Source organism: Arvicanthis niloticus, chromosome 19 (assembly GCF_011762505.2).
Source record: "Arvicanthis niloticus isolate mArvNil1 chromosome 19, mArvNil1.pat.X, whole genome shotgun sequence".
NCBI classification, from domain to species: Eukaryota; Metazoa; Chordata; class Mammalia; order Rodentia; family Muridae; genus Arvicanthis; species Arvicanthis niloticus.
The window spans coordinates 1,444,543-1,470,628 of NC_047676.1; the positions used below are offsets into that span (position 1 = coordinate 1,444,543).

A 26,086-nucleotide genomic window follows, 5' to 3' on the forward strand; every position below is an offset into this window, starting at 1 on the left:
ATCACACGTCACACTAAGGATATTGCACTAAACCAGTAGTTCTCAATCTGTGGGTCATAAACATGTTGGGGGTCAAGCAACCCTTCACAGGGGTCGCCAATCAGATATGCTGAATATCAGATATTTACGCCATGATTCATAACAATAATTAAACTATAGTTATGAAGTAGCAATGAATAATTTTATGGTTGGGGTGTCACCACAACATGAGGAACTGTATTAAAGGGTTGCAGCATTAGGAAGTTGAGAACCACTGCACTAAACCAAGCATAAGTAGACCCATAGAGATTTCCTTTAAGTGTGGTTTGGTCTCCCAAATGTCCACCAGTCACAGAGTAGAATAGAGAACCCAGAGTCCCACTCAGAAGTGGGGCATGTCTCTGGAAGAGGATCTTAGCCAGCTATGGAGGTGGTTGAGCTGAGAGCCTGAGTCTGGATGTGGAGGGAACAGATAGGATGCTGTTGGGAAGAGAACGGCCAAAGGAAGATGAGCACTGGGCCGTACTGAAATGAGAAAGTGCAATACAAAGTGAATACCATACACAGCGCAGGCGTATGGACCTGGAGCAGGGTCAGTACCTCATCTAGCACACTGGTGAGGGAGTTCCAAGGATGAGCCTGATCCAGGAGAAGCAGGTGTGGAGAGGTATGGGGGGATGTAGAGTGAGGTAAGGGACAGGCTGAAAGGTACTAAGATGAAAGAAGGAGTTCTGTCTAGGGGAGCTGGGCCCACCCCTTTCTCCATGTATGTATGAGCTGGTGAGTTGGATGTTGTACATGAAAACAGAGCCAAGAAACACAGAGTAGCATGGATGAGCCTGATTCCAACATATATTTCTTTTATTGTTTATAAGGACCCACACAAGGTACTGGCTATAGACACAAAAGACAGATGCTGACCACACCTGGATTTCTACATGGAGCCACTCCTCTGAGAGGAGATGGTAAACCTGATCCTTCTCAGCCACAGTACAGTCTCAAAACCAACAGGCTGTATTTCCACCCTGGTAGCTCGTTTAAGACCCTCATGCCAATGTCTACTTGCAGAGAATACCTAAGGTTGGCTCTCTCAGACAGACACATGGCGCCATTTCTATGGGACACAGGCTAGGCCAAAGTTCTCATTTATTAGCTCAAGGAAAATCATGACATCCCCTTTTTCTCTCCAGGGGCTAAAGCCAGCTTTCCAGGGGGAAGGTGATTCTTGGCATATCTTCTCCTTATGCTAGTTACTCTTCACCAAATGGATTTGAACAAACTAACCTTGCATTTTGAGAATAATTTTGATTCACACATAAATATAGTTTTAAAAAGCCATTTATAACATGGATAATGTCCATGGATAAGACAGGAGCCCGTGGGGAATTAAACCCAAGAGTGGGTGTCTTTCCCCAAAGACGAGGCAGGGTTCCAGGCCAAGAATATGATCTTCAGGTTGCCTTGTGCAGAGCAGGTGTCCAGGAGATGAGGACACACTGATTATGAGGAGTATACTTTGTCTGTGGCCTACAAGTCCATACTAAAGTGGCTGCAAGCTGACCAGGCCTTTCAGGGGCCAGGAGTAAGTAGGGCTTGTCTCCCAACCTTATTTCATGAATTTTATTTATCTCAGCTATAAAGGAAAAAAACATAATCTCTGGTCACCTGCAGCAAGTCCCTTGTCCTCCGTGGCTCAGAACAGACCCTGGGTATGGGTAATGTGTGAACAGGATACTAAGGTCATGGTGTCTGCTCAGAGCCAAGCACCAGGAAAGGACTTGGAATGAATTAACCATCTTTTCTAACCAACAGCAAAATACATTGTAAATTTAGGCAACAGAAATGATACAGGCAACTACCGTGAGCACAAGGATTCTGGCACAGTGTATATACAGGTACCAGGGTCCCTCTCCTATAATGCAGGAGACAGTATGACCTGTTCTCCTAGGGTGACCACAGATGGGGCAGTCAGCCTTGCAGGGACAGGATACCAGCTAGGGGTTTCCCACCCAGAAGGAACAGGGACATGGTTGACCTCACTGTGGAGGTGTGTGTTTTTACAGCCACACAGACAGAGGCTTCTTTGTGGCTTGGATTGGGTGTGAACAGTCAAAGACTGAAGCCCATGCTTCGATTATTTTTCCATACGGCAAAGGGGAAGCGTGGAAGTGGCTCTCCTTTCCTTCTTGACGTGTGGGTTTCCTTTTGTGATCTCCCTGTCCTCGCTGTTGTGAGACGGCCCAGCTGGCAGTTGTCTCCTTCCACTTTACACCAACAGCCAGTGGCGAAGCTGGAAAGAAATCATCGCTTATTTACAAGTCAGAAGCGGACCTTAGAGTCATGGCTTATGGGCCATTGATTCTATGATGAAATCAGGATTGATTCAGCAGGTGGTACCCCTCACCCATGAAGGAGCTTACCAATGATGGATACCACTCTTGAGGGGCACCAAGAGCTTATGACCCAATGGAAACTTTTAAGTACTTGAATTACTTGATGAAGAAGGGACCTGGAGAGTAGGTGGAGTGGCTAATGTCTGTAAACACAGTGCCCAGGAGGCTAGCAGGAGGATTGCTATGGGGTTGAGGCCAAGCCTTGTGGAGCCCAGTTGCTTAGAAGGCCAGAGTTCTTTCTTGCCAGCATATTTGTGATCAGTAGCTGAGGTGAGATATGCAGAACATCTTTAGATACAGGGTTGGCTCCATATTGTCCTCCTACTGATTTGTGAGTGGTCCAGAAGTGTCCTTCTCTTCTGCATGCTGAAACTCTCTTGGGTCCCTCCCCTGGAGTGCTGGACTCTGAAGCCTGTTTTGCCAGGCGTGAACCGGGTACAAGTGGGGAGCAGCACCTGGGTGGCTCAGGGATAGAAAGCAGGAGCCTGCTGTCCTGTTGCTTGCTTGCTTATTTCTGAGCATGAGGTCTTAGTTGACACTGACTGGTGAGATCTGTGCTGCTAAACGTTTTAAAAACAATACTTACAGTACCATTGTCTGGTTCAGAAGAGAGGTCATGGCCATTGTCTCTACCTGACTCTCTTTGGTTTCCTCTCAAGTGGCTCTTTGGGGCTTTATATGAAAAAGCTTTTTAAGACATGCCACAGCAGGGCCTAGGGTGGGCATAGCCTAAGGTAGTCTGTAGGTAAGGTCACCACAGGCACTGGCCAAGTGTGACATGGGGCCCAGGGAAGAAGCAGAATTCTGGTTGAAGGTACACAGAGGAGGGACAGAACCTAGAATACTACCCAATTGCAGCAGCTATGAGGACAACCCTACCTGCTCTGTCCTTGTCACCAATAGAAGTTGATGATTGGGTGATACTTTCAAGAGAAAGAAGGCTGCATGGTAACTTATATTTCAAAAACTGGGACCACGGAGCTTGGAGCAAGGATTGTCAAGAACTGGAACGTAGAACCCAGAGCCTAGAGTTCAGAATCCAGGACCAGAGACATCGCAATTGGCGGAATATTACACAGGTATGTGTGGGATGCTAGAAACAGTGACGGCGTGGGTCTAAAGATGTGTGCTGTAGTGGACATGATGAGACTTGGAATGTAGATACTAGACGAGAGGAGATGATTAAGGAGACAGGGATAAATTGTGGGCTGTTGACATAAGATAGCATTACTGAGCAGGCAAAATGGGTGGGCTAGAGCCACACTCATATTTCTGATCAAAGGAGAATAACAAGGCTGAATTCACTCTACCATCTGAAACAGCCCCAATTAAACACCATGTGTGTCCATGGCGTTTGCAAGACACTGGACATCAGGTGGTCATGGTTCAGCGATACCTCAAGGAGAATGAATGAGGCAGCCACACAGCCTGCTGCTTTGAGGGCCTCTGGATTTCAGAGTGGGGGGGAGAGTCCAGAGAACTCCCTGGGATTCAAGGACCCATGTGTCTCTAGCTTACAGGATGGAGCAGAAGAGAACATCTGCAGAGCTGGGCGGAGTCTTGAGCAGCATGTGTGACACCCAGAAGAGCTTTGTGACAGACAGGGTATGGGAAGTGGCACCGAGGGACCTGAGGGCTGGGACAGTGCCTGCCCCTGTTGGAAACCCTCCTTACTTAAACTGCAACAGAGAGGCAGATCTATGGCAATGCCTCTTGGGACCCACCCAACAGATCTAAAAAGATCCAAGGAGCTCCAAGAATATTTAAAGGTACTGAAAAAATCCAGCCAGGTGTGGTGACACATTCCTTAAATACCAACACTCTGAAGGCTGAAGCAGGTGTGTCTGTGAGTTAGAGGCTAGCCTGGTCTGCATGGTAAGTTCCAGACCAGCCAGAGTTACATAGTAAAACCCTGTCTAAAATAAATACAATTAAAAAAAAATTCAACAGAGAGGGCCTGGCTGGTAAAGTGGTTGCTTTGCTAACATGAGCACCAGGACATTTGTGTGGAAATCATGGTGGCTTGTGCATATAATCTTAGTGTGTGTGGGGGGGGGGAGAGAACCAGATGATCCCTGGGGTTTGCATTAGCAAGTCTAGCCTACTCGGTGAGCTTTGGGTTAATGAGAGACCCTGTCTCAAATGAAGTAAATGACATTCTACTTCTGTGAAAACTACTACTGAGGATGACACTCAAAATATCTTAGGGTGTTCTTCCAGCCTCCACAGGCGCGTGTGCGCACACACACACACACACACACACACACATACACACAGGCATGCACACACAACATGCACATGAAGATGTTAAAAAATATCCAGGATGCAATAAGGGGGAAAAAAAAAGCCATGTGCTTTGGCTATGATTAGGCTTTATCAGATACAAAAAGCAAGATTTAAAAACAAAACTCAAAATGGACCTCAGAAGAAGAAACTGTGACAGGCAAAAGCAGTAAATACTCTCTGTACAGGCTCACAGAAAAACATTGATTGACTTAAACACGAATGGATGGATCAATAAAGCAAAGGAAGTTCCCATCGATTCAGTAAGCACAGAAGCATGGGCTGGGAGATGCATCAGAAAGCATCCAAAAGATATATAGCAGGAACACAGGGAGGGAGCAGACAATGTACAGACAGGGACCAGAGCCACTGTGGAGTGGTGTCCCGAAGTCCAAATTTAAAAATCTTCTAAGTGTAGAAAAGAGTTCCAAAGGACCCAGATATGTACTCTAGAGCCCAGAGGCAATTCAGTAGAGCAAAGGACCAGTTTACTTGTTTTTGTTTGTTTTGAGAAAAGGTTTCTTTGTGTAGACTTGGCCATCCTACAAGAACTAGCTCTGTAGACAGGGCTGGCTTTGAACTCACAGAGATCTGCTTCTGCCTCCCGAGTGCTGGGATTAAAGGTGTGCGCCACCACTGCTCACTGCAGAGGAGAATTTTTAAATTCTGTGTTTTAATTTTTAAAAGCTGTGAAGGTCCCTTAGGACTAGAAGTCTGAGCTTTCAGAGACAGGCAACATGAAAGGGATTTTGTGTGTGTGTGTGTGTGTGTGTGTGTGTGTGTGTGTGTGTGTGTGTGTGTATTTAGGGCCACCAAGGAGGTGAAAGGGATCATTTCACACAAGCTACAGACACCAGATGTAGCTACATTCACCATCAAAGGGGATCCTCAGACTAGAAAGCATTGTTGGGGGAGGGGAGAAGGCTCTCAACAGGTGTCACACACTTGTCACCTGCCTGTGTGACACAGGAACTCACCTGGCTCTCAAAGGAGAGAGGAGAGGAGTGAGACCAGGGACCTGAGGGACCCTATTCTCATTAGAGCCTCCCCAGCCTGACTGCTTCCACCATAGACATCTGACCAGGCTAGACTACACTCAGCTGGGTCTCTCTGCCTCAGGTACCCTGATGGACATCTGACCAACTCCAAACTTTCATAAGCCTTTCCCTATGAACCACAGCCCACCTGGCTGTTTCTGAAGCTTCTCCAGTCCCTCTGCCTCATGAAACTTTTCTTGTCTCCAAGAATCAGAGCTTTGATCCTAGGGACTCTCACATTTGCCCCAACAGGGCTCTTCCCCTCATGCAGGCATTCCTGCCAGTGTCACCTTGGCTGTTCAACTCCATGAATCTTTCTTTTCTACTTGCTGGCTGACCTGCTCACAATCTAGGGCTTCTGGGTGGCTTTGGCCAGCACCAATGATCTGCTTGTGTAGCAAATGCTTTTATGCACACAGCTTCTTGCTCTTCTGGGGACTGTTAGAGCAACTGTAGGGTGAGGATACTATTCAATCCTTTCTGATTCCCCTCCTAAAGGGTTAAACAGGGTGTCAGACTCACCGTGAATTGGCGCACCTCCCCTCTGTCCACTAGCTGGCGGTCTTTCTCAGGTGTGATGGCATAGGCCAGTTTCTAAGAGAGAACAGGGTTGTTGGTATAGTATGGGGCTTGGGTTTTCACAAACCATCAACCACAACTATCTATCTATCTATCACCTATCTATCTATCTATCTATCTATCTATCTATCTATCTATCTAATCTATCTATCTATTTCTGAGCCCAGAAGGAGTCAGGCTCAGGAGCCATAGCCTCAGGTTCTTACCTGAGAACAAGCCATCGATGCTCTGATGTACAGTGTGTAGTGCTGGCTGAGGTCTCTGTCCCTCAGTGGATGTATGCAGCCCCCCCCCCCCCCAGGGCCTTTCATTTGCCCCCTGTAGGAAATGTTGCTTCCTCCTACTAATCTGTTCTTGGAGCCCAGATGTTACCCTGGCCTCCAGAATAGACTTCGGGTCCCAGGATTGTCTTTGATCCCCATTTGTACATGGTGGCAGCCCCATTCCTTCTAAGAGCTTGGCAGCAGAGGGGCTGTGCTCTGGCCACACACTCTGATGTCTGTTCTAGACCCAGTCTGGCCTGACCGACAGAGGAACTTCTGAGTGACAGCCTGGACACTGTGGCTCCAAGGTGGAGTCCTTGGGTCCCACAGGTACAACTGGATTTGCTGCAAAATCCAATGAAACTGCTTTATGGAGCCCCTGGGACTTGGGTATGGGATTGCATCTGGGAATTGTTCCACTCACAACCCCACACATAGAAGTTCCCATCTCTTTCAGGAACAGTAGCCAGGGGGTCAAACAGGACATGTGGGTATGGTGTGACATCACACAGACACATGGATGCAGAGAAGCAAATCATACAGATATGGTCCAGGGATGGGGACACCACCTGAACCATTAGAATGATGAGCCTCTTGAAATACCCACCTCTCGGAAGGACCCTGGCAGGCTGCAGAACTTATAGGTGGCATAAATGGGCACCATGGCCATGGAGGATGTGGCAATGATCCAGCCCAGGGCATTGGCCCAGTCTGGAAAGATGTAGGCTCCATAGTGTGGGGGTCTGAAGGTCACAATGCTGACCACGACCACATACTGAAATAAACAGGCACAGAGGTCAGGCAGCTTTTGTTGGTAGGTATGAAGACAGAGCAGAAAATCAGCAAGCTTTTTACAGAATGTCTCCTAACCACACAAGTGCCAACCCCAGCCAGACCACCTGGGCCCGGCCCAACCAATACAGTATCTTCCTGAGGCACTAATGACATATCTACACACATGCTGTGTAACTACACATGTGTTTCCTACCTACACATAAGTGTACTTACATGTACTGCACACCAATACATGCAGTATGTATTTACACTTTATGTTTGCATGTGTATACCTAAACATGTGCTTCATACTACATGTACTTTGCACATGATTGACATGAATTGAATATCTACACATGTTCTCTGATCTGAGCAGGACAGCCCTTCCTAAATGCAGGAAGTCTAGTGGATGTGGGGGAGGATGTATTTTTGGGCGCAAATCCTCACCTGTTTCATATATTTCTCAGGGTCAGGAAAGTTTACTGTCCAAACACATTATCTTGGAAAACACTCTTGGACACACATACTTGTCTCATACTTGTTTTTGGTTTCAATAGATGACACATTTCTTAGAAAGCACCGTGTCTACCAAAGCCACACTCTTACATGTAAATTGATTTCAATCTGGTCAATTTGTTTGGGAGTGTTATCTGCTGGAGAGGTCACATAATAACATGCCTGCAGTGTTCGCTTGTCTGCTGCAGCCAGATGGTAACACAGTGACCCAGAGAAACATGAAGTAACATCTTTTTTTTCCTGCTAAGGTTTTTAGCTACCTATGGGATGGGTTTAAAAATTAGGCTTAAAATTGCATAAATCATGCTTCCATGAAGTTGGGGGAATGAGCTGGGTAGCATAATTTCAGGGTTTTACCTAATACTTTGCAAATCAATGTATAATGAAGTTCAAAAGACTTTGTCATGTCTCCTAAGATCAAGGTCAGCTCTTTCATATTTCATATTTCTTGTCAACAGGGAGAAGTCAGAGATGGGATAGCTTAAAAAAATCAACTTTTATTTAGAGACAAGAGGCCAGTGCTATAGGGTTTCCCAGGCAGCTCCCCCCGCCCCCGACCACTGATATTGGCTGTATTCTACATATGATCACTGAGTGCAAGAACTTCCCTCAGGCTGCAGAGGGCTGTAAGCTGGCTTGTGAAGCTACACATAGCAGTTGGATCTAAGTCACTGCTGTCTACTGCATGGAGCCAGGTGAGCTCTCCGGCATCCTTCTCAGTGGTCTCAAGACATTGGGATGGATTCAAGGGCAGAGACAGAAAGTTTTAGGGTCCGCAATCCTTACCAGAAGGAAGCAGGGGCTGACCAGCTTCCAGCATAGCCGCCAGTAGAGGTTGGGTCGCTGCCCCGTCATCTGCTTGATATCATCACTGAATTGCTGGACGCCTGGGGGGAGGGGGGAGAGGTGGCTGTGGGACCAGTCATATAACTGGATATGTAAGCCCTTCTTGACCCATCCCTCGTCCCTGAGAGCCCATAACCCTGATTCTATTTAGCCATGCACTGATTGGTTCTAACTTATACACAAGCAATTTGGCTGGTCTTGTCCAGAAGGTACATGTGAGGCACACCTGTGGGAAGCAGTCATACTTTGACATCCCTCTCACAGACCAACTGAATTATCTGATCAAGGTCCCTATAAATGAGAGGTAGGCAATCTTCTGCCCAGACTGAGCTGAAGCTATTCTGTGCTTGTTAACAGGGTCCTGACTAGCTGGATGGGGTATTTACCTTTTGCCAGTGGCTGTAAAGGGTCTAGCACCTCAATTAGCCATATTCTTCCACCAACACAGCCTCCCTGACCACAACCTGGCTTCCCAGACAGCCACTTGACTGACCTCCACCCAGTAGACAGGTCCTGGTCACACACCCTGTGATTCCATGAAAGATATAACTGAAACCTCTGGACTCCAAATGCCTCTTGTCAAAGTGGTTTTGCCAGAAAGTAAGCCAGAAGACACTAGCCCAGCTGTCACACTGATGCCACAGTGCTGATCTGACCACAAAGACTTACCATAGAACCAGGCCACCCCAATGGCTTCAATGAGCACGCCAAAGAGGATAGATGTGCCAGCTGCAAAGTGGTCCAGCAGTGTGAAGACATAGATGCCGCCCTGGAAGAGAGGGGATCTGAACGAGCTACAGCAACTCTACCATCAAAATACCTTCCCTAAAAGGCAATCCATTCAGTGGGTTCACTGTGGAGATATATCTTATCTACCTCTATAAAGTTTGATTTGAGTCATGGATTCACACACAGCTTCTTAGAGACACATCCATTACAATAAAAATAGAAACCACGTCTCCTCTGCTTTCCTTTCCCAGGCTCCAGATAAGAAAGGTCAGAAACACTCAAATGCCAAGCTTGGTGGAGCTTTCTGTGAAAAAGTGGCCAAGACTCCACAAACAGGACTCTGCCACTTTCCAGACCTTCTTCATATCCAGGAAGGCAGCTCTAGCTGCAGGTGCATCCCAAATGATGCCTAAGTACTGAATTATCGCTGAGACCAGGTTCCAGACCCATGGTTGCCTTTTCTGTGACTACAGAGAAGTAGGTTTACATGAGGGAGGGGATGAAGCTTCTTAGAAATAATGCAGTGTGTCTGTTCCCATGGCACCAGCTGTTCTGCCAGGCACTAGGGCTGACATATGACAGGAGCAGGATACTACATACGTTGGTGACGCAGAAGAGAGACAGCAGGAAAGTAGCCAGGACAATGCCAAGAGTGAAGAGCTCTCGATGCCGATGCAGCAGCTGGAACTCATCGACAAGCCCAGTGATCACAGACTCCATGCCCCCCATCTGTGGGGCACAGAGAATGGTGGCTGACACTACCCTCCCAGGGCCTGACTTCTCATTTAGTGAGTGTACACTCAGGGTGGTGTGAAGAAGGGAGTGTACAACAGACTTGGGGTAAGATGAGGAAGGAGCCCTTGTTGAAGCTCCCCTAATGACACAAGCCTCAGAAAGAGTCCAGGGATGGTGACCACAGACACCCTGAAGTCACTAGGCCTGCAAAGTGTCAGTTGGCTGAAAGTCTTATGAAAATGGTAGTGCATGCATGACCAAAGCAAAACATCTGTCCTGTGAGCACAGCCCCGAGCTGGGCATTGGATATGTCCCCAAGTTGCACCACAATGGGACTATCCAGGTAGGGCCTGTGTTCTGCAAGCAGTGCTCATGAGATGTACCTTCTAGGATACAAGATAAGAAACCCATTAGCTACCAGCTGGGTGGAAGATGAAGGTGGGACTGTGGTATGACATCTGTGTTCTTGGGAAGAGGGATTCTTGGTTCAGGCTTTCCGCAAAGCTTACAATTCCTGAGCTGTGTCAGGGTGGGTAAATGGCACGGAGCAGCCAAAAGGCGCCACCAGCCAATTCTGATATTAAGAATCAGTAAATAATCTTGAGAAGTTGATGGGGCAGAAAAAGTCTAAGAAAGCTCATGGCTCCAGCCTCTTTAAGGTTGGACACCAGGGGTCTGCAAACAGAGTTTCCAAGGCCCAGACCATGCTACAGTGAGATTCCATCTATCCTAAGAGAGTCCAGAGGTCAAAAAGGCCTTTTTGTGCACCACTGGGGCCAATCACTGTCATTCTGAGCCAAACCTTTGGCTACTGGGGCTCTGCTCTGTGTGTGTGTTCAGACCCTGATACTGAATTAGGAAGAAAAAGGGTAAGTTACATTCTAATCACTAACATTCAGGTCCAGAGAGGGTCTCTAGTGCTCATGGGTGTGTTTAAGCCTGATTTGCAGGCTCTGTGATAAGCACATGAAGTTTGAGGGACTGTCTGGGGCCATACCTACCCCCATAGGAACAGGCCAGCAGTGAGGCACAGCTATAGGGCCTTGGAACATGCATTACTCACAGCGCTGTCGATACCCAGAGTGAGCAGCATGAGGAAGAAGACAGCAGCCCAGGCCGAAGACAGTGGGAGTGTGGCGATTGCCTCAGGGTAGATGATGAAGATCAACCCAGGTCCTACAGGCAGAGACCCTCATCACTGCCACAAGCTTGCTCCTTGCTTCCCCACTTGGCAGGCACACCAGGAGCTCACCACTGCCACAAGTTTGCCTCCCTGTTCCCTACGTGTCAGTGTCACGGATTGCTTTGCGTTGCTGCCCCACCTCCCTTGGCCACTCAGCTGAGCCGATGTCCGAAGTGCTCAGATCACTTGGAACCCCTCTCCCCACACTTCTCTCCTTCTAGTCCTCTCCCCACACTGCTCTCCTCCTGGTCCTCTCCCCACACTGCTCTCCTCCTGGTCCTCTCCCCACACTGCTCTCCTCCTGGTCCTCTCCCCACACTGCTCTCCTAGTTCTCTCCACACTGCTCTCCTCCTGGTCCTCACCCCACACTGCTCTCCTTCTGGTCCTCTCCCCACACTGCTCTCCTTCTGGTCCTCTCCCTACACTGCTCTCCTCCTGGTCCTCTCCCTACACTGCTCTCCTTCTGGTCCTCACCCCACACTGCTCTCCTAGTTCTCCCCACACTGCTCTCCTCCTGGTCCTCTCCCCACACTGCTCTCCTAGTTCTCTCCACACTGCTTTCCTCCTGGATTCTGGATTTCCTTCTGGATTCTTTCCTCAAGGATTCTGCTTCCTGAGAATTTAGCAGCCACTGGCTGAGGTGCCCCGGGAGCACTTAGATGATGGTCACCTGAGAGAGCCACTGCTCAGCCAGCTTGCACCCTTGTTCCCCAACTCACTTATGCCCATGGGAATGGGAAGAATCAGAGAAAAGGATCATCAGCAGGCACTTCTGCCTGACAGTCCTGATGTCTTTCCAGTTAGTTTTTCTGTATAGATCGTACTCCACACATGCATTCACACACACACACACACACACACACACACACACACACACACACACTCGTACACACACTCTCACACACACTCACACCCCTTACAATACACACACATACATGCACATACACACACATACATACACATACACACACACACGCAGGACACACAAGTACATGTCTATATACTTATACCCACATGTACAGACATACCATACAGGCAGGAACACATAGCAAAGGCACATATATGCACAAGCATGCACACAAATGCACACTTTCTCCAGACGATTTTCTTTTATATGAAGCACTACATTTAGGGTGTGCTCCTGTCTTTACCCTCTGGGAATATGACAAGACCCCTCCCTTCCCTCTGAAGTTGGCAGCCAGTGGCTTTTCTGACTATGCAATGCAGCATATAGTGTCACCTTCAAGTGACTCTTTCCTAGATAAATGAGACTTGGGTCACCCATTGGCCCTGCAGCAGGGAGCCTGGATATTTAGTTGAGAATTCCTCTACTGGGTTCCTGAGGGGTTCAGAAGGGTAGAGCATACCATCAATCCTCAGAGGACTCAGAAAGAAACCAAGAAATGGATACAGCCTTAAGCCACCAAGACACTGGTCACTGGAGCACAGCCCACAGTCCTGGCTTACACAAGGACTGAGGCTGGAGGGTCTGATACTCTCTTCTTCAAGAACCAAGGGAACAATTGAAGTGGACCCCAGCTTGGTCCTCAGGGCACAGGTGATACAGCCCATGGATCTCTACATTCCCCTTCTTGTACCTGATACTCAGAAGTGATTGGCCAATGGTGATGTCGACCATGGCAAGGTGTCCCTGATTCTAAGGGCAGCAGCCCAGTAGGAGAGAGCCCTAGGGGTGCCAGATGGAAACACAGGATGGGCAACCTGTGACTTAGCAGAGACTTAGTAGATCAGTCTCTAGAGAGAAATGATGTCCTTGTCACCAAAGATAGACCACAGGATAAGCCTGAAGGCAGGGGAAAGGTCCCAGCTGATAGACCTCAAACTACCTTTGGAGAACTGTGGTTCTGAGCTGACCCAACTTAGGGGCTGCTGAGCCTCCTCTATAGTCAGACAGATTTCTTCAATGCCCAGAAGCCCTTTCCTTCTGCCTCATACTTGTATGTCCTTGTGGTCTTCTGCCTGCATTATCACACCGAGGGGTGACTTCTTGCCCACATTGGAGTTTATGTATGTGGATATGCATATTCTAATAAATCATCAATTAGTCTAGGCCAGAAATCCCCAGGGATCTGCTGGTCTTTGCTTCCTCAGCACTGGGATTACAAACATGTGCCAGTGAACACAGTTCTTTAATGAGGATTCCGGAGGCTGAACTCAGGCCCTCATGCTCGTATGATGAGTTTACCAACTGAGCCATCTTCCCAGTCCCCCGTGTTGACATTTAATTGAAGATGAATTGATAGTGAGGTTGTGGGGCCTCTGAGAAGTACTGGGTTATGGGGGCACTACTCTCAAGAAGAAATTATTTAGAGATAAGTTAGGACTCTCAGAAGTGAGTCTCTTGGGACTGCACTGGTACCACATTTTGGATGTTGAAGACCTAGTTCATAGCTTGTGGTTTGTTGGGAGGTGGTTGAGTCTTGGGGGAAACTGACATTATCAGTGGATGAGTTTATACTGAATGGGGTCTTGTTGGAGGACCTAGGTGGGGAGAAGTAGGTCATGTGGGATGTCCCCAGTCTTTCTCTCCTTGGCTTCTTAGCCATTGTGAGTGCAGCAGCTTGTCTCACTATGCTGATCCCATCAGGATGTTCTATCTTGTCACATGCCCAAAGTGATGACCATTGCGTGCTGGACACAGGTCTCCAAAATTGAGCTTAAACAAGCCCTCTCTCCCTTAAACTGATTTTCTTATGTATTTTATCACAGTGACTGAAGGCTGACTAGTGGAACTAAACCTAAAGAGAGTGGGCACTTATAAAGCGAGGACACTCTATGTGCTTAGTCCACTTCCACTGGACAAATTCCTTTCTGTACCTTTCATCTGGGGGCCCTCACCAAGGACACACTCATGGTGGCACTATGCTCTTAGACCTCTGCGAACTATATTAACCTTCCTTTGTAAAGTCATTTGGCTTCAGGCATTTTGTCATAGCAACAGAAATGGACTAGAATATGATATCATCTGACTACACTGAACCCTCCTCTCCACCTTTCCTATACCTAGTCCCAGTCAGTGTCTAAAACTCAGCCAAATGAGAAGGAAAGGAAATCATATTCCAAAGACTCAAGGACTTTTCTGATAGACCCAAATCTTATCCAAGCCTGTCATGATCTCTGGACACTTACTAGGAGCCATTGATAGCCAATGTTCATTTTGTCAAGCCATGTTGAAACCTAGAACCATCCTATCCTGATACTGTGTGACTGGAACAGCTCAGTCTTCACCTCCCCTGACACCACACTGTCGTGGTAACTCCTAGGGGACTCAAATGACATCTGACAATGTCTACCTAGACCTCCATACAGTGTTTACAGGGAGCAGGCTGAGGGACTGAGGTGTTGGCTGAACCACTTGGTTTCATGTGAGCCCAGCATAGAAGATATGGAGGAAGCAGGGTAGGAAGAATAGAGGTTGGACTGGGGCTGGTGAGCCACACGAACATAGGCTGGTTGCTCTCCTTTGAATCAGCAGTTCTTAAACCCAACATCCTTTGGGCCCTAGCCCTCTGGTCTTTCTTCAGAGGGAGAAGAGTGAGAGTGTAGGGTAAGAACTCACCATCTGTGGCCACATCTCTTATAGGCACATTGTGCTTCTGTGCCATGTACCCCAGGAAGGAGAAGACAACGAAGCCAGAGGAGAAGCTCGTCAGGGAGTTTATGGAGGTGGTGATGATTGCATCTCTGTAGAAACAAGACACACTGTCCTGACACCAATTAAGCAGCAGCTCTGGGAATGCTGACTGTCATTACGCATTTTCAGCATCTAGGGACGTGGTGGGTAGGCTCTGAGGGAAGCTTCTAAGAGGAGCACCATCGAAGCACCTATAGCTGGGAAAATCTGTCTGGTACTCCTGGATTTGTGGTGGTAGAAAAGATGACCACTCTGTGTCCCACTCACTGGGTCACGATGTCACTGGGCTGCCTCATGTGAGTCCTGGAACCTCAGTATGCATGGGTTTTGGTGTTGGTGAAACAAAGTTTCATGCACACATGGAGGTGCTAGAGTGCTTGGTCTGGTGAATCTAAGCATTAATGACAAGGGACAGAGGCATGTCTAGAGAGCACTGGGAGGACCAGGGTTCTCTATTGTGGCCAGTCTACTATGGAGGATCCAACAGTTTGCTGTGGTGTGCCTACCCAGGTACACACATGAGCTTCAGGTAGGGCTTGCCTCAAGACTGTGGTTCATCCCCACCCTCCACTTTATTTTCCTCCATGAATTTTCCTTCAGTGCCTTGGAACAATTTTTCTCTGTTTGCTCTGTATTTTTAGTGCCTTTTGTCCTTAGGATGAGAAAGCAAACTTAAGCCCACCGAGCTCAAAGAGAACAGGCCTCAGCATCAACTACATTGTTTTTAGAAGGATTAGGGTCCACCATGTAGTTGCAGGTGAAGCAGGCCAAGCTTCTCAGAACCAGGGACATCCTCCCAAGCCCAGGATTCCTCAGTTTAGGCTATGAAGGTTATAGTCAAATGCCCTGAGTAAAGGTCTTAGGTAAAACTGGACCCTGAGCAAGAGAGAACAAATCCATGGGGGCTGGCTGGGGAAGAGAGGATGAAGAAGAGAGGGAAGAAGGAGAGGCGCAGGCATATATGCAGAGGAAGGGCTAGCCTGCTATCTTGGGGAGTCTGGCTCTTCTCAGGAGGTGCCACATATCACCATGTATCTCAGTATCTTCTTTAAATCGAGAAGCAAGACTTTGTTGGAAGCTGCTGTGTGAAGCCAACCATGGTGATTCACACCTGTAATCTCAGTATTTACAAGACAAATGCAGGAGGAGGGGCCATAAATTCAAGACCAGCTTGGGCTACATAGTGAATTTCAGGACGACTTAGGCTGTAGCATGACACCCTATCTCTGACATAAGAAAAGGAAATCCATGTGGCTCAGAGGCCTTGCGATTTTCCTCCAGGAATGCTTCATTTCCAAGAGGCAGACCCCAGTTTTGCAGACTGTCTCCCAGCAATAGTACCTCAGGGCTTACCTATAGCAGTTATTGGTGAATTTATTGTAACTGGAGAAGGCAATCAGCACCCCAAACCCAACGCCAAGGGAGAAGCACACTTGGGTGGCAGCATCGATCCACACCTGTCACAGCCAGAGATGGGAGAGCATGAGGTAGATGATTAGAGAGAATTGTGGGATGTGAGTTAGTTCCACCCGAGGGGAGAATGGGAGCTGTGACCACTTGATCTTCCAAACGACAGCATAAGGAGTTGTCACCACACAGCCTAGGCATCCTAACTGCACTCTGTGTTCACCTCCAGCTGAGAAGGCAAAAGTTCTCAGCTTGGTGGCAGTAGGTACCTGCCGTCTCAGGAAACAAGCCCTCCTGCATCCCTGGTATCAAAGGACATGGCAAAAGGGAGGCAGTGTTTTGTGTATCGCTCGTGGTGTCAGGAGGCATATGGATGGAGCCCCAGGCCACCTAAGGCTAGAAATGGATGCCCAGTGGATAGCAGGCTCATTTCTCTGAGTGTAAAAAGCATGCAAGAGCTGATAGTTACACCAAATGTTAAATTCAGGTATAGTCGCTTGAGTTAGGGCTATGCTAAGACCACCTAGAGAGCCAGGCCTCAATTGCTCCCAAGTAGCCTTGCTGAGAAGGCTACGGAGGAGCTGCTGAAGTCCTCTCTCAGGGATCTTGGCTACCACCTTAAGTATTTGGGGGCTGGGCAGTACCAGGAATTGTTTCTGAATGTCCATAGCTTAAGGGTAGTCCAGGGTAACCCAGGGGCCTAGAGATTGAGACAAGAATATCTGAGACTGGAGCCCTAGACTGTGGGAGCCCAGACAACAAGGGATCTGGTATCCCTTTCCTGGGTAGTAATGTCCAGTTTTGGGCTACACCAGTGTGGGGAACTGTGTGTTTGAGGATAGCTAGCCAGCCAGAAGGTTAAGGTTGTAGAGATGACTAGGGAATCAGCATGGTGGAGAGGCCAAGCCAGAGTAGTTGAGCGAGTGGTCAGTCAGTGGAGTGATCACACTGTCCTGTGTGGCCCCTATATCCCAGCATGCTCAGCCATCAAGATGGTTCAGGTTGGAACATTATCATCAAGGACTTCTTGTTTTTCACTTCTCCCAGTGCCCACCCGGTTTATTTCCACCCCAGACTATGTGTGTGCTCTTCACTGGGCTCACATCATGTGTGCTGCATGGGCTTCTGTCACATCCCACTCAGTGCCTCACTGGGCCCTGCTCAGAAGCCTCGCTGACCTCACCTGGACCACTTTCCTCTGAGGTACTAGAAACAGCTTCTTTCCTTTTTTTTTCCTTTCTTGTTTGGTTCTTTGTGTTTATATATTTGATTATCTAGGTACCCCTTTCTATCACACATCACTCAACCATCTATTAACAACCAATTCTATCAATATCCAGCACTATCTAGCATCTGCCTACTGTTTACCTATCATCCATCCATGCAATCTTACTGTCATCTTAACTTCTCACAACCTCTCATCTTTGTCATTTGCCAGTTTTTTTTTTAAAGCACCTTCTCACATGCAGCGTCTCTCTGCTTTCTTTTGTGGACTGCTTGCTGAGAGTCCAATAACCTTCAGTTTTTTTTTTCTCTTGAATTCTCAAGCATGTCTTCCATGATCCTGGCTTTTCCAGGTTCCCTCAGGGATGATGTCCATAGTCCTCCTGGTTCTGGTTCCACAGGTCATTTTTGCTTTCCCCTGCCTCTTCCTTCACTCTGTGGGGCATGTGTACATTCTCTCAGGCCTTGCCTCTGCCTTCACACAGACTTTGCTGACACTGTTACTCCCTACTGAGTTTCTTTAACCTGATCATCTCATTCCACCTGCTTCTGCCTCAGGTTTGTGTAAGGCAGCATATGGTTCATAAGGCACTTCCAAAGGACCTCGTGACTCAGCCCCAGTATGGATCCACAGCCCTTCCACCTCCCAACCCTCCTGCTCTCTCCACTGGAGACCCACACACCTGCCCAGCTCAAGCTACAGCCCTAGTGAGATCTTCACACCTCCTCCCCTGGCTCCAGTCCCAGTAGAAACCTACATCCCTCCAGCAGGACTACCACAGTGTCTGAGCCTTGCTGTACTGCCTTTGGGGTCTATCACCTGTCCCAACTCAGCCCAAATGGCTTCCAACAACAACTCATGGAATTCTATCACAACTACCTCTCTAAAATGCCTTTTGTTCATCTTTTCCAAAGATGGCGCTGCCCTTTTCGTCTCTCCTATAGTCTGGAAGAACACATCTCTTATGAGGCCTTCTCCATATCTTTTAACCTAGAATAACTCCTTCCTTTACTTAAGAAACCTTCAGCCTATCAGAACTTGGGACTCCCAAAGATAGACATTGGTTCATTGGGCCTTGAGGCAGCTCAGCCCTGCAGACAACAAACACAGAGCCATAGACTATGCTCTTGGTGCCAACTTAGACACACACACACATAATTCCTGGAATTCCAGATGAAGATTCTCTTTACTCCCTTAAGTGTCTTATGGCCCCTCCTCCACTAAACCTGCCTATGAAGGAGATAGATATACAGGTTGGCTCACATTTACTGACCTCACAGGATAGGAAGGAATGGCTGCTGAGCCAGAGTAGGCTTCTGAACCATATGCAGGAGCCCTGTCACAAAGCCCCAATAGCCCAAAGGACTACCAACTATGACGGGGACTGCACTCACAGATGCCTCACAGAGACGGTAGAAGTCCACACTGAGGTATGCTCTGATGCCGTCCATGGCCCCAGGGAGGGTGACTCCCCGCAGAAGCAGGGCTGTGAGGACCACATAGGGCATGGTAGCTGTGATCCATACCACCTGGAAGAGAAGACAGTATCTTTAAGGAACATGAGTCACCTGCAGTGGGACTTTATAGGTGATTTGAGGTATGAGGGCAGGGAAGGAGATATCTGCTATTGTTGGAGAGTTTCATGTGTTGGCACATGTACTATCATAGGATCATTTGGTTAAAACTGCCATATGTACCCATACCAATGTAAAGCCCAAGTATTTTTATCAGTAAGAAAATAATTTAAGTTCCTGCTGGACACACCATTATGAACAATGTTCGTCTCCATGCTCTACCCCAAACATAATGTCTATCCTTATCCACCATGATCATGTGTCCCCAGCTCCCACTAAATCATGGTCACATGTCCAGTCTCATTCAACCATAACCACACCTCCCCTCCTTACCTAAATATGGCCATGTATCCATAGCCAAACCAACTATGGTCTACTTTCAACTTAACCATGACCACCTGTCTACTTTCCATTCAACCACACCCATGTTCCCACCCACCAAGCATCACCTCATGTCCACCCACCCAACTATGTCCATATACCCAGTCATGGCTACATGACAACTTACCCAACCATGGTCTCATGACCACCCATCCAGTAATGGCTACATGTCCATATATCAACCATAGCCACATATCATCCACTGACCACCGCCACATGTTCATTCACCTACCCATGCCTACATGTCATTTACAGCCTTAGCAATATGTCACCCACCAACCATGACCACAAGTTCACCCCACTCAACATGACCACATGGGCACTTACCAACCACACCCATGTGTCCAATCACCCAACCATGGCCATGTATATACCCATGCAAACATAACCACATGTTACTCTACCCATCTATAGCTATGAGTCTACCCACCAACTGTGACAACATATCTGCTCACACACCATGGTCATATGTTTAGCCACCCACCTACCCACCCACAACCATGTGTTCTCAGATCCTCTTGACTAGTACCTCACCTTCCCTGAGGTCTTTACTCCCTTCCACAGGCTGAAGTAGAGCAGAACAATGACCAGCACCAGGCAGGCTGTGAGCTGCCACCGTGGAGGGCCCAGGTCGTCAATGCCACGGCTCTGGTGGAGGTGCAGCACACCACGCCTGAAGGAGAGAGACAACAAGTGATTCTGGAGGAAGCAGCTACCTCCCAGGATAGGAATGGGACAGCTAAGCTAGTCCCCATCCTCCTCATCTTTGTCATATGGAAAGTACCTGATAGGATGGGACTATAGTCAGATCACCCTTCCTGCTGTGAAAGACCCAAGGCTATTCTCTGAGTTACAGAACTGCTTTAAGATGGACAGAGAAGCTGGATGCCTTGCCAGGAAATCTGAAGAAGGTCAGCACGACACTGCTCCATCATCAGATCTGATTTTTGGAGTTGGGAGGGAATGGGTAGTTTGGGTCTACAGAGAAATGGAGATATCAGACACTAAAAGGTACTGAGTGAAGCCACCATGTGCTGCTGTCTTGCAATAGTCCCTGGATCCTTTGCAGGGATGAAACCAGAAAGACTCTGGGCAGTAAAGCTGCATATGCATGTTCCTGTGCATTCTGTATCGACTTCTCTCACCCTTGCTTGCATAGTTCCTGGTACTCTGAGCAGCTCCCTAAGGGATAATCCGGTGTTGGAAGTGAGGTGCAGCCGCACTCATCTTTGAGGGAAGCCATCCTGAGGTACACTTGCTTCTGATGAACCTGGCAATGTGGGGTGGGGTGGGGTGGGGTGGCTGCATCGCCTTCATTGACAGGGGCTTTGAGCCCCTAGTTATTCTAATGCTGCTTCTGCCTAAGGAAATGGAGGGCTGCATAGGGAAAGTAGCCACCACAGCAGAGATTTGTTTTACTGTGGGCCAGATGAGGTTTCCCAGGAAGTTAATACTCAGCTTTACAAAGGACACAAGTAACCTCATCTTTCTGGAGATTTTCATCAGAAATAGGCATCATGGCACCAAGTTGGAGAACTTTGATCCTCGGAGTCTAGAAACACACCTGGGGTGCTAGCTGTTGCCATCAGAGACAGAGCAGCACTGAAAGGCCAGCTCAACCCTCCAAACATACTCCAATAGCAGTTAGGGCCAAGGACCCCAGATAGGGGTCCCAGTCTGGGAAGGGTAGGGGAGCAGACAGTTGAAACACGAGACTCTCACCATTATTTTCTTCTTTCAGAGTGTAAGTTGCTCGCTCAGCATCCTGTCTATGCTGGGTACTGTGCAAGCTTTTAGCATGTGGGCATGCAGCAAGAATCACCTATGCTAAAGGAGACAGGCCAGTGCATCGTCTGGTAGTGTTATCAGTCCTATCTGGTAGTGGGGATTCTTAACTCCCCTACCCTTGCTCTGGGATGCTGTCCAGTGCTCCTTGCTTTGCTGTCCCAGTGGGACCTCATTTCTTATAGCTTCCAGCACTACCTGGGGCCAGGGACAAGGGATAGGAGATGAGGGTAGACATACAACCCTAAATGCCACAACTGTCCAGCTCTTCCCAAAGGAAGAAGGTGGCACCCAGGAAGATTATGGCCACTTAGGGTCTGGCTCCTGGAGCTACTGCCCCACATGGCTTTACCAAGGATCATGCCAAGTCACTACTGACATGAGTTGGACTTCACTGCTCTGGGTTCATTCTGTAATAAAAAGCCTTGACGCTTTGGAGTGTTTAAGATCCCATAATCTGGAAGCTGGGGATAGTGGGAAGCTAAGTAGTCAGTGTACCTGTGCTGTAAGCATTAAGAACCGAGTTTAAATTTCCAGCATTTGCATTAGAAGGCAGGTCTGCTGGTGCATATTTATAACCCCAGTGCTAGAATGCGATATGGGAGGCAGGAGGATTTCTGCAACTCACTGGCCAGCGAGCTTAGCCAAATCAATGAACTCTAGGTTCAGTGAGAGACCCTATCTCAGAAATAAGGCAAAGAGTGGCTGAGGAAGACACCTGATAACAGTCTCTGAACTCCACATACGTGTGTATGCACACACACACACACACACACACACACACACACACACGGACACACATGAATATGTACATACAACATATAAGTCCATCCAATAAAATGGAAAGTGATTAGAGAAGAGAGCCAGAGATGACCTCTGTTCTCAACACAGACATGCACATACATGAATACCTTATGTATTTGCACATATATGCATATCTACATGTGTACATGTGTCACATCTACGCAAACATGCACATACATTATACACACACAAATTCATGGCACACACACAAAAGATCTCATGGACAGTTTAGAGGAAAGTCCAGCTCTCCACCATCCCACCTGCTATTCACCTCCTCGGCTAGCTATAACATGGGAACCAGCCTCACCAATAGCCCCAGAAAGCCACACATTACACAGTAGGGACATTGCTCTTGAGAGTGGGGTCTGCAGTCAACAAGTAAGGTGATTTAGGGATGATGTGCAGAAATTTCTGAACTTTATGTGGTGTGAAGGGCCAGACATAGATTGGCATACTCACCAGCACTGAGAAAGGCTTCACAGTACCAGTTCTTTTGTGTTCTCTTCCAAGATGAGATCTAGACTATGTGTCTTTTGCCCTGACAAGGAATCTGTACCAGGGCCATCATGTATACAGTCTCTCTGGGTCCCTTCTCCCCATTTTACAGATAGAGTAACCAAGGCATAGAGAAAATAAGCTCTGCCAACAAATAGCAAAGTTAGGATCTGGGCCTAAATTTCTACCTCCAGCCCCTGGATTTGCCCATGGGAGCATGCTGCAATAGATAGAAGAGGCTAGACCATGGCCTTGCCCACAGAAGTGTGCTATAACAGAGAAGTAAGGCCATACATAGCCTGGACCCTAGCCCTTCTGGAAGGGGAACCAGACACTGGACTGGAGGGAATCCAGGACTGAGATTTTGGGGAGGAGCACATGGGGATGAATCCAGCCAGTGCCCACTTTCACCTTCAGGAGCCCCCACCCCTGTCAGGATAGGGCAGGGTTCTGAGATCAGTTCTGGGCCTCGCAGAGTATGGAGAATGGACTGGAGCTCAGAGAGTCCAAGAAACTGCACATTGAAGGACAGAGTCTTGGGAAGAAGGTCCCTTCTAGAAAGGATCCCCACAATTTGGCCTTCACAAGTGTGTGAAGTCCTCACTGAACACCAGGGTGCAGTCTGCAGGAAACTAAAATCAGGAGGTATATCCACTGGAGCTGACACTATCACAGATCGCTCAGGGCTAATGGTCACTGGTCAGGGAAGAGGACGTATTGGTCACAGAGAGCCATGAAATCACAGAGGCTAAACTCTCCTTCAAGGGAATCTCCTAGAGCCACAAGCACAAAGCGTAAAGCTGCAGAAAGACCACACTGCACCCACCCCCTGACCTCTCAGAACAGACCTCATGTTCCTAAAGGAAGACAATTGCTAAATACTATCGTAGTGTAAAAGTCACCAAGTCTACCAGCTAATAAAGATGATTGGGCTCCATCCTGTATGGTAGTGTGTGTTAATCCCTGTAATCCCAGTATTTAGGAAGCTGCAGCAAGAGGAACACAACTTTGAAGCCAACCTAGGCTTCATGGTAAGGCCTTATCACAAACCAACAGGACAGAATTGTTTGTGTTAGCATTTCCAAGAGCAGTGAAAAGCCACCAGTTACAACCAACAGCCTGACACAAACTCAAGTGCTCTGACCTTCATTGGTATATTTTCCACAGATATATTCTACTGCATGCTGAAGTATTACGGCTGAAAGTAGGACTATGTAGCTGGTCTGGCAGGGATGAGGACATTCTAAAGGGACACTTGTGCCCCTCACCTTTGGCCATTAGACTATTGAGATAATGGACCCCAAGAAACTGGAGTCCCACAGGAATGTCATGCTGGCAGAGAGAAAGCCAGAGTCTGGGCCAGACAGAGGGGATACTTTTCTCTGAAGAGAGATTGACAAATTGTTATACCACCTTAGGAAAGAGACAATGAGGGGTCAGTGTTTTAGGGCCACACCATGTCTGGCGGATTAGTTATGCATTAAGTCTGGCCCCTTCTTAAACCTTATTCTAATGTTGAGATCCCTAAAGATGGACTTTGTGTGATTATTGCTGAAATGTTTTGTCCCCTTTCTCAATGTGGCCATATTGAATAAACCTTCTTTTTCTGTTTTTTTTTCCCTATTAATCTGATTCTTTTAATTGGCTTACAAAGAAGAAAAAATATTGAGTAAAATCAGCTGGCAACTTCACACCACATAAAAACGTACATGAAAAATGTGCTGCTACAACACGTGTAATATCTGTGCTAACATCACACAAGAGACATGGGGAAGGTGAGAGGAATACAGCGGGCTCTGAAAGGTATAAAAAGCTGGATGATACCACTGGGAGGTGGATGGGTAAGACCTACAGCGTTAATGTTATCCACTAAAAATGGGCAGTCTAAAGGTTATTACCCAAGAGTGCAAATAAATATAAGACCGAGAGTCAAATACTTCAAAAGAGGAGGAAGACATAAAACAACCAACCAACCAATCAATCAACCAATCAATCAGACAAATAGAGAAAACACCAAGAGAGAGGACCTAAACTCACCCATACTGGCAACTACTTCCAGTGAAAAGACAGGGATTCTTACACCATCTTTACGCTGCTTCCCAGTCACTCATTTAGAATGTGACACATTGGGGTTAAAATCAAAAGGAAGAAGCAGGCTTACCAGGCAACCACTAATTATAAAAAGGGGCCAACATGCTTATAACTAGAAACAGTGAATTCACAAGGAGGCATACAAACAAGAAAAACATTTCCTGGTGCTAAAGGGACAACATGAAGGCTTAATATTTGTGAACATGTGTACTTCAGGACACACAGTTATCAGGGGCAGGGAGAGAGCTCAGAGTGTAAAGATGTTTGGCACCAAGGAGAGAACTGACTCCCACAAGGCGTCCTCTGACCTCCACATGCAGGCTACAGAGTTGTAAATGCTCATGTGCACACTGGAGCATCTGCACACACACACACACACACACACACACACACACACACACACACACGAGAATAAATACAAATAAATAAATAGTAAAGTGTAACAGAACACAGACCTGAGCTTCAGATGAAGCAATAAGCATTAGTACTATAAAGTGTAAGAGACAAAATCACAATTATAATAGAGATTTCAAATACCATTCTCAGTAACTCATTAAACAAGTAAACAAAAAATCACTAAGACCTGAACAACAATCTCAAAAGGCATAGCTGATATTTATATAATGCTATATGTTGCCCAGACTAGCCTCAAACTTCTGGTCTCAAGTGGGAAACTTATACCCCCAAGTTCTGGGACCACAAGGATATCCCATGTACCCCGGCTGGAATGTGTACAGAACAACCCTACAAGCTTGTCTACAGCCCAGTCTTATGGAAGCATCCCCTCCTTTTGGATGACTTTAGCTTTGTCAAATTGACCTAAAACTATCCAACACAAAATGTAACTTTATGGTAGATTCCTTGTCTAGCATATTCAAGGGTCTGGGTTTAAGACCCTTAAAAAACAAAGAGATAAGTGGTTTAAAAGTCAGTGAAATAAAAGTAACTGTGAGTTGGTCAGTTTCTAGACTATACACTCCCACAAGGACACATCCTTTCATTTTTCCCCTGAAGTAGTTTCTATCACCTTTATCTCGAAGCTGCTGCAGGGATAGGAAGTTGCTGGGAGAGATGGCTGACTGGGGCATGGGGCCTGCTGTGGTCAGTGTCCATGACATCCCTTTCATTGTTGGCCTTGGTAGACATGGACTGAGCTGACTATACATACAATGACCAGTTCTGCATGTAGGGCTAGCCATACCTGAGGACCATACCTCATCCTGGACAGCTGGGTTATGGAGTCAGAGCTTGGAGATGACATGACCACTGTTGGGTGTCCCACTGAAGCCTGGCTGCTGTTCTCCAAGGATTAGGCAGACATGTTTGTACTGTTCTTTTCACATTTGTTCCT

At 47.4% G+C, this 26,086-nt stretch overlaps 1 protein-coding gene across 2 annotated transcripts in view; it reads right to left on the bottom strand.

The window, feature by feature from the left end:
* Positions 1-825: 825 nt before the first annotated feature.
* Slc6a3 (solute carrier family 6 member 3) overlaps positions 826-26,086 on the bottom strand; it is a 41,368-nt gene continuing 16,107 nt past the window's right edge. For both annotated transcript variants that reach the window (XM_076916332.1, XM_034523532.3), the window contains 11 exons: positions 20,095-20,233; positions 19,000-19,134; positions 16,327-16,430; positions 14,899-15,023; positions 11,198-11,310; positions 10,000-10,128; positions 9,340-9,439; positions 8,611-8,711; positions 7,142-7,309; positions 6,215-6,286; positions 826-2,269 (listed from right to left, as the gene is read on the bottom strand). In XM_076916332.1, coding sequence (XP_076772447.1) covers positions 2,246-2,269; positions 6,215-6,286; positions 7,142-7,309; positions 8,611-8,711; positions 9,340-9,439; positions 10,000-10,128; positions 11,198-11,310; positions 14,899-15,023; positions 16,327-16,430; positions 19,000-19,134; positions 20,095-20,233 — 1,210 coding nt within the window. In that variant the 3' untranslated portion in view covers positions 826-2,245. The remainder of the gene's footprint in view (positions 2,270-6,214; positions 6,287-7,141; positions 7,310-8,610; positions 8,712-9,339; positions 9,440-9,999; positions 10,129-11,197; positions 11,311-14,898; positions 15,024-16,326; positions 16,431-18,999; positions 19,135-20,094; positions 20,234-26,086) is intronic.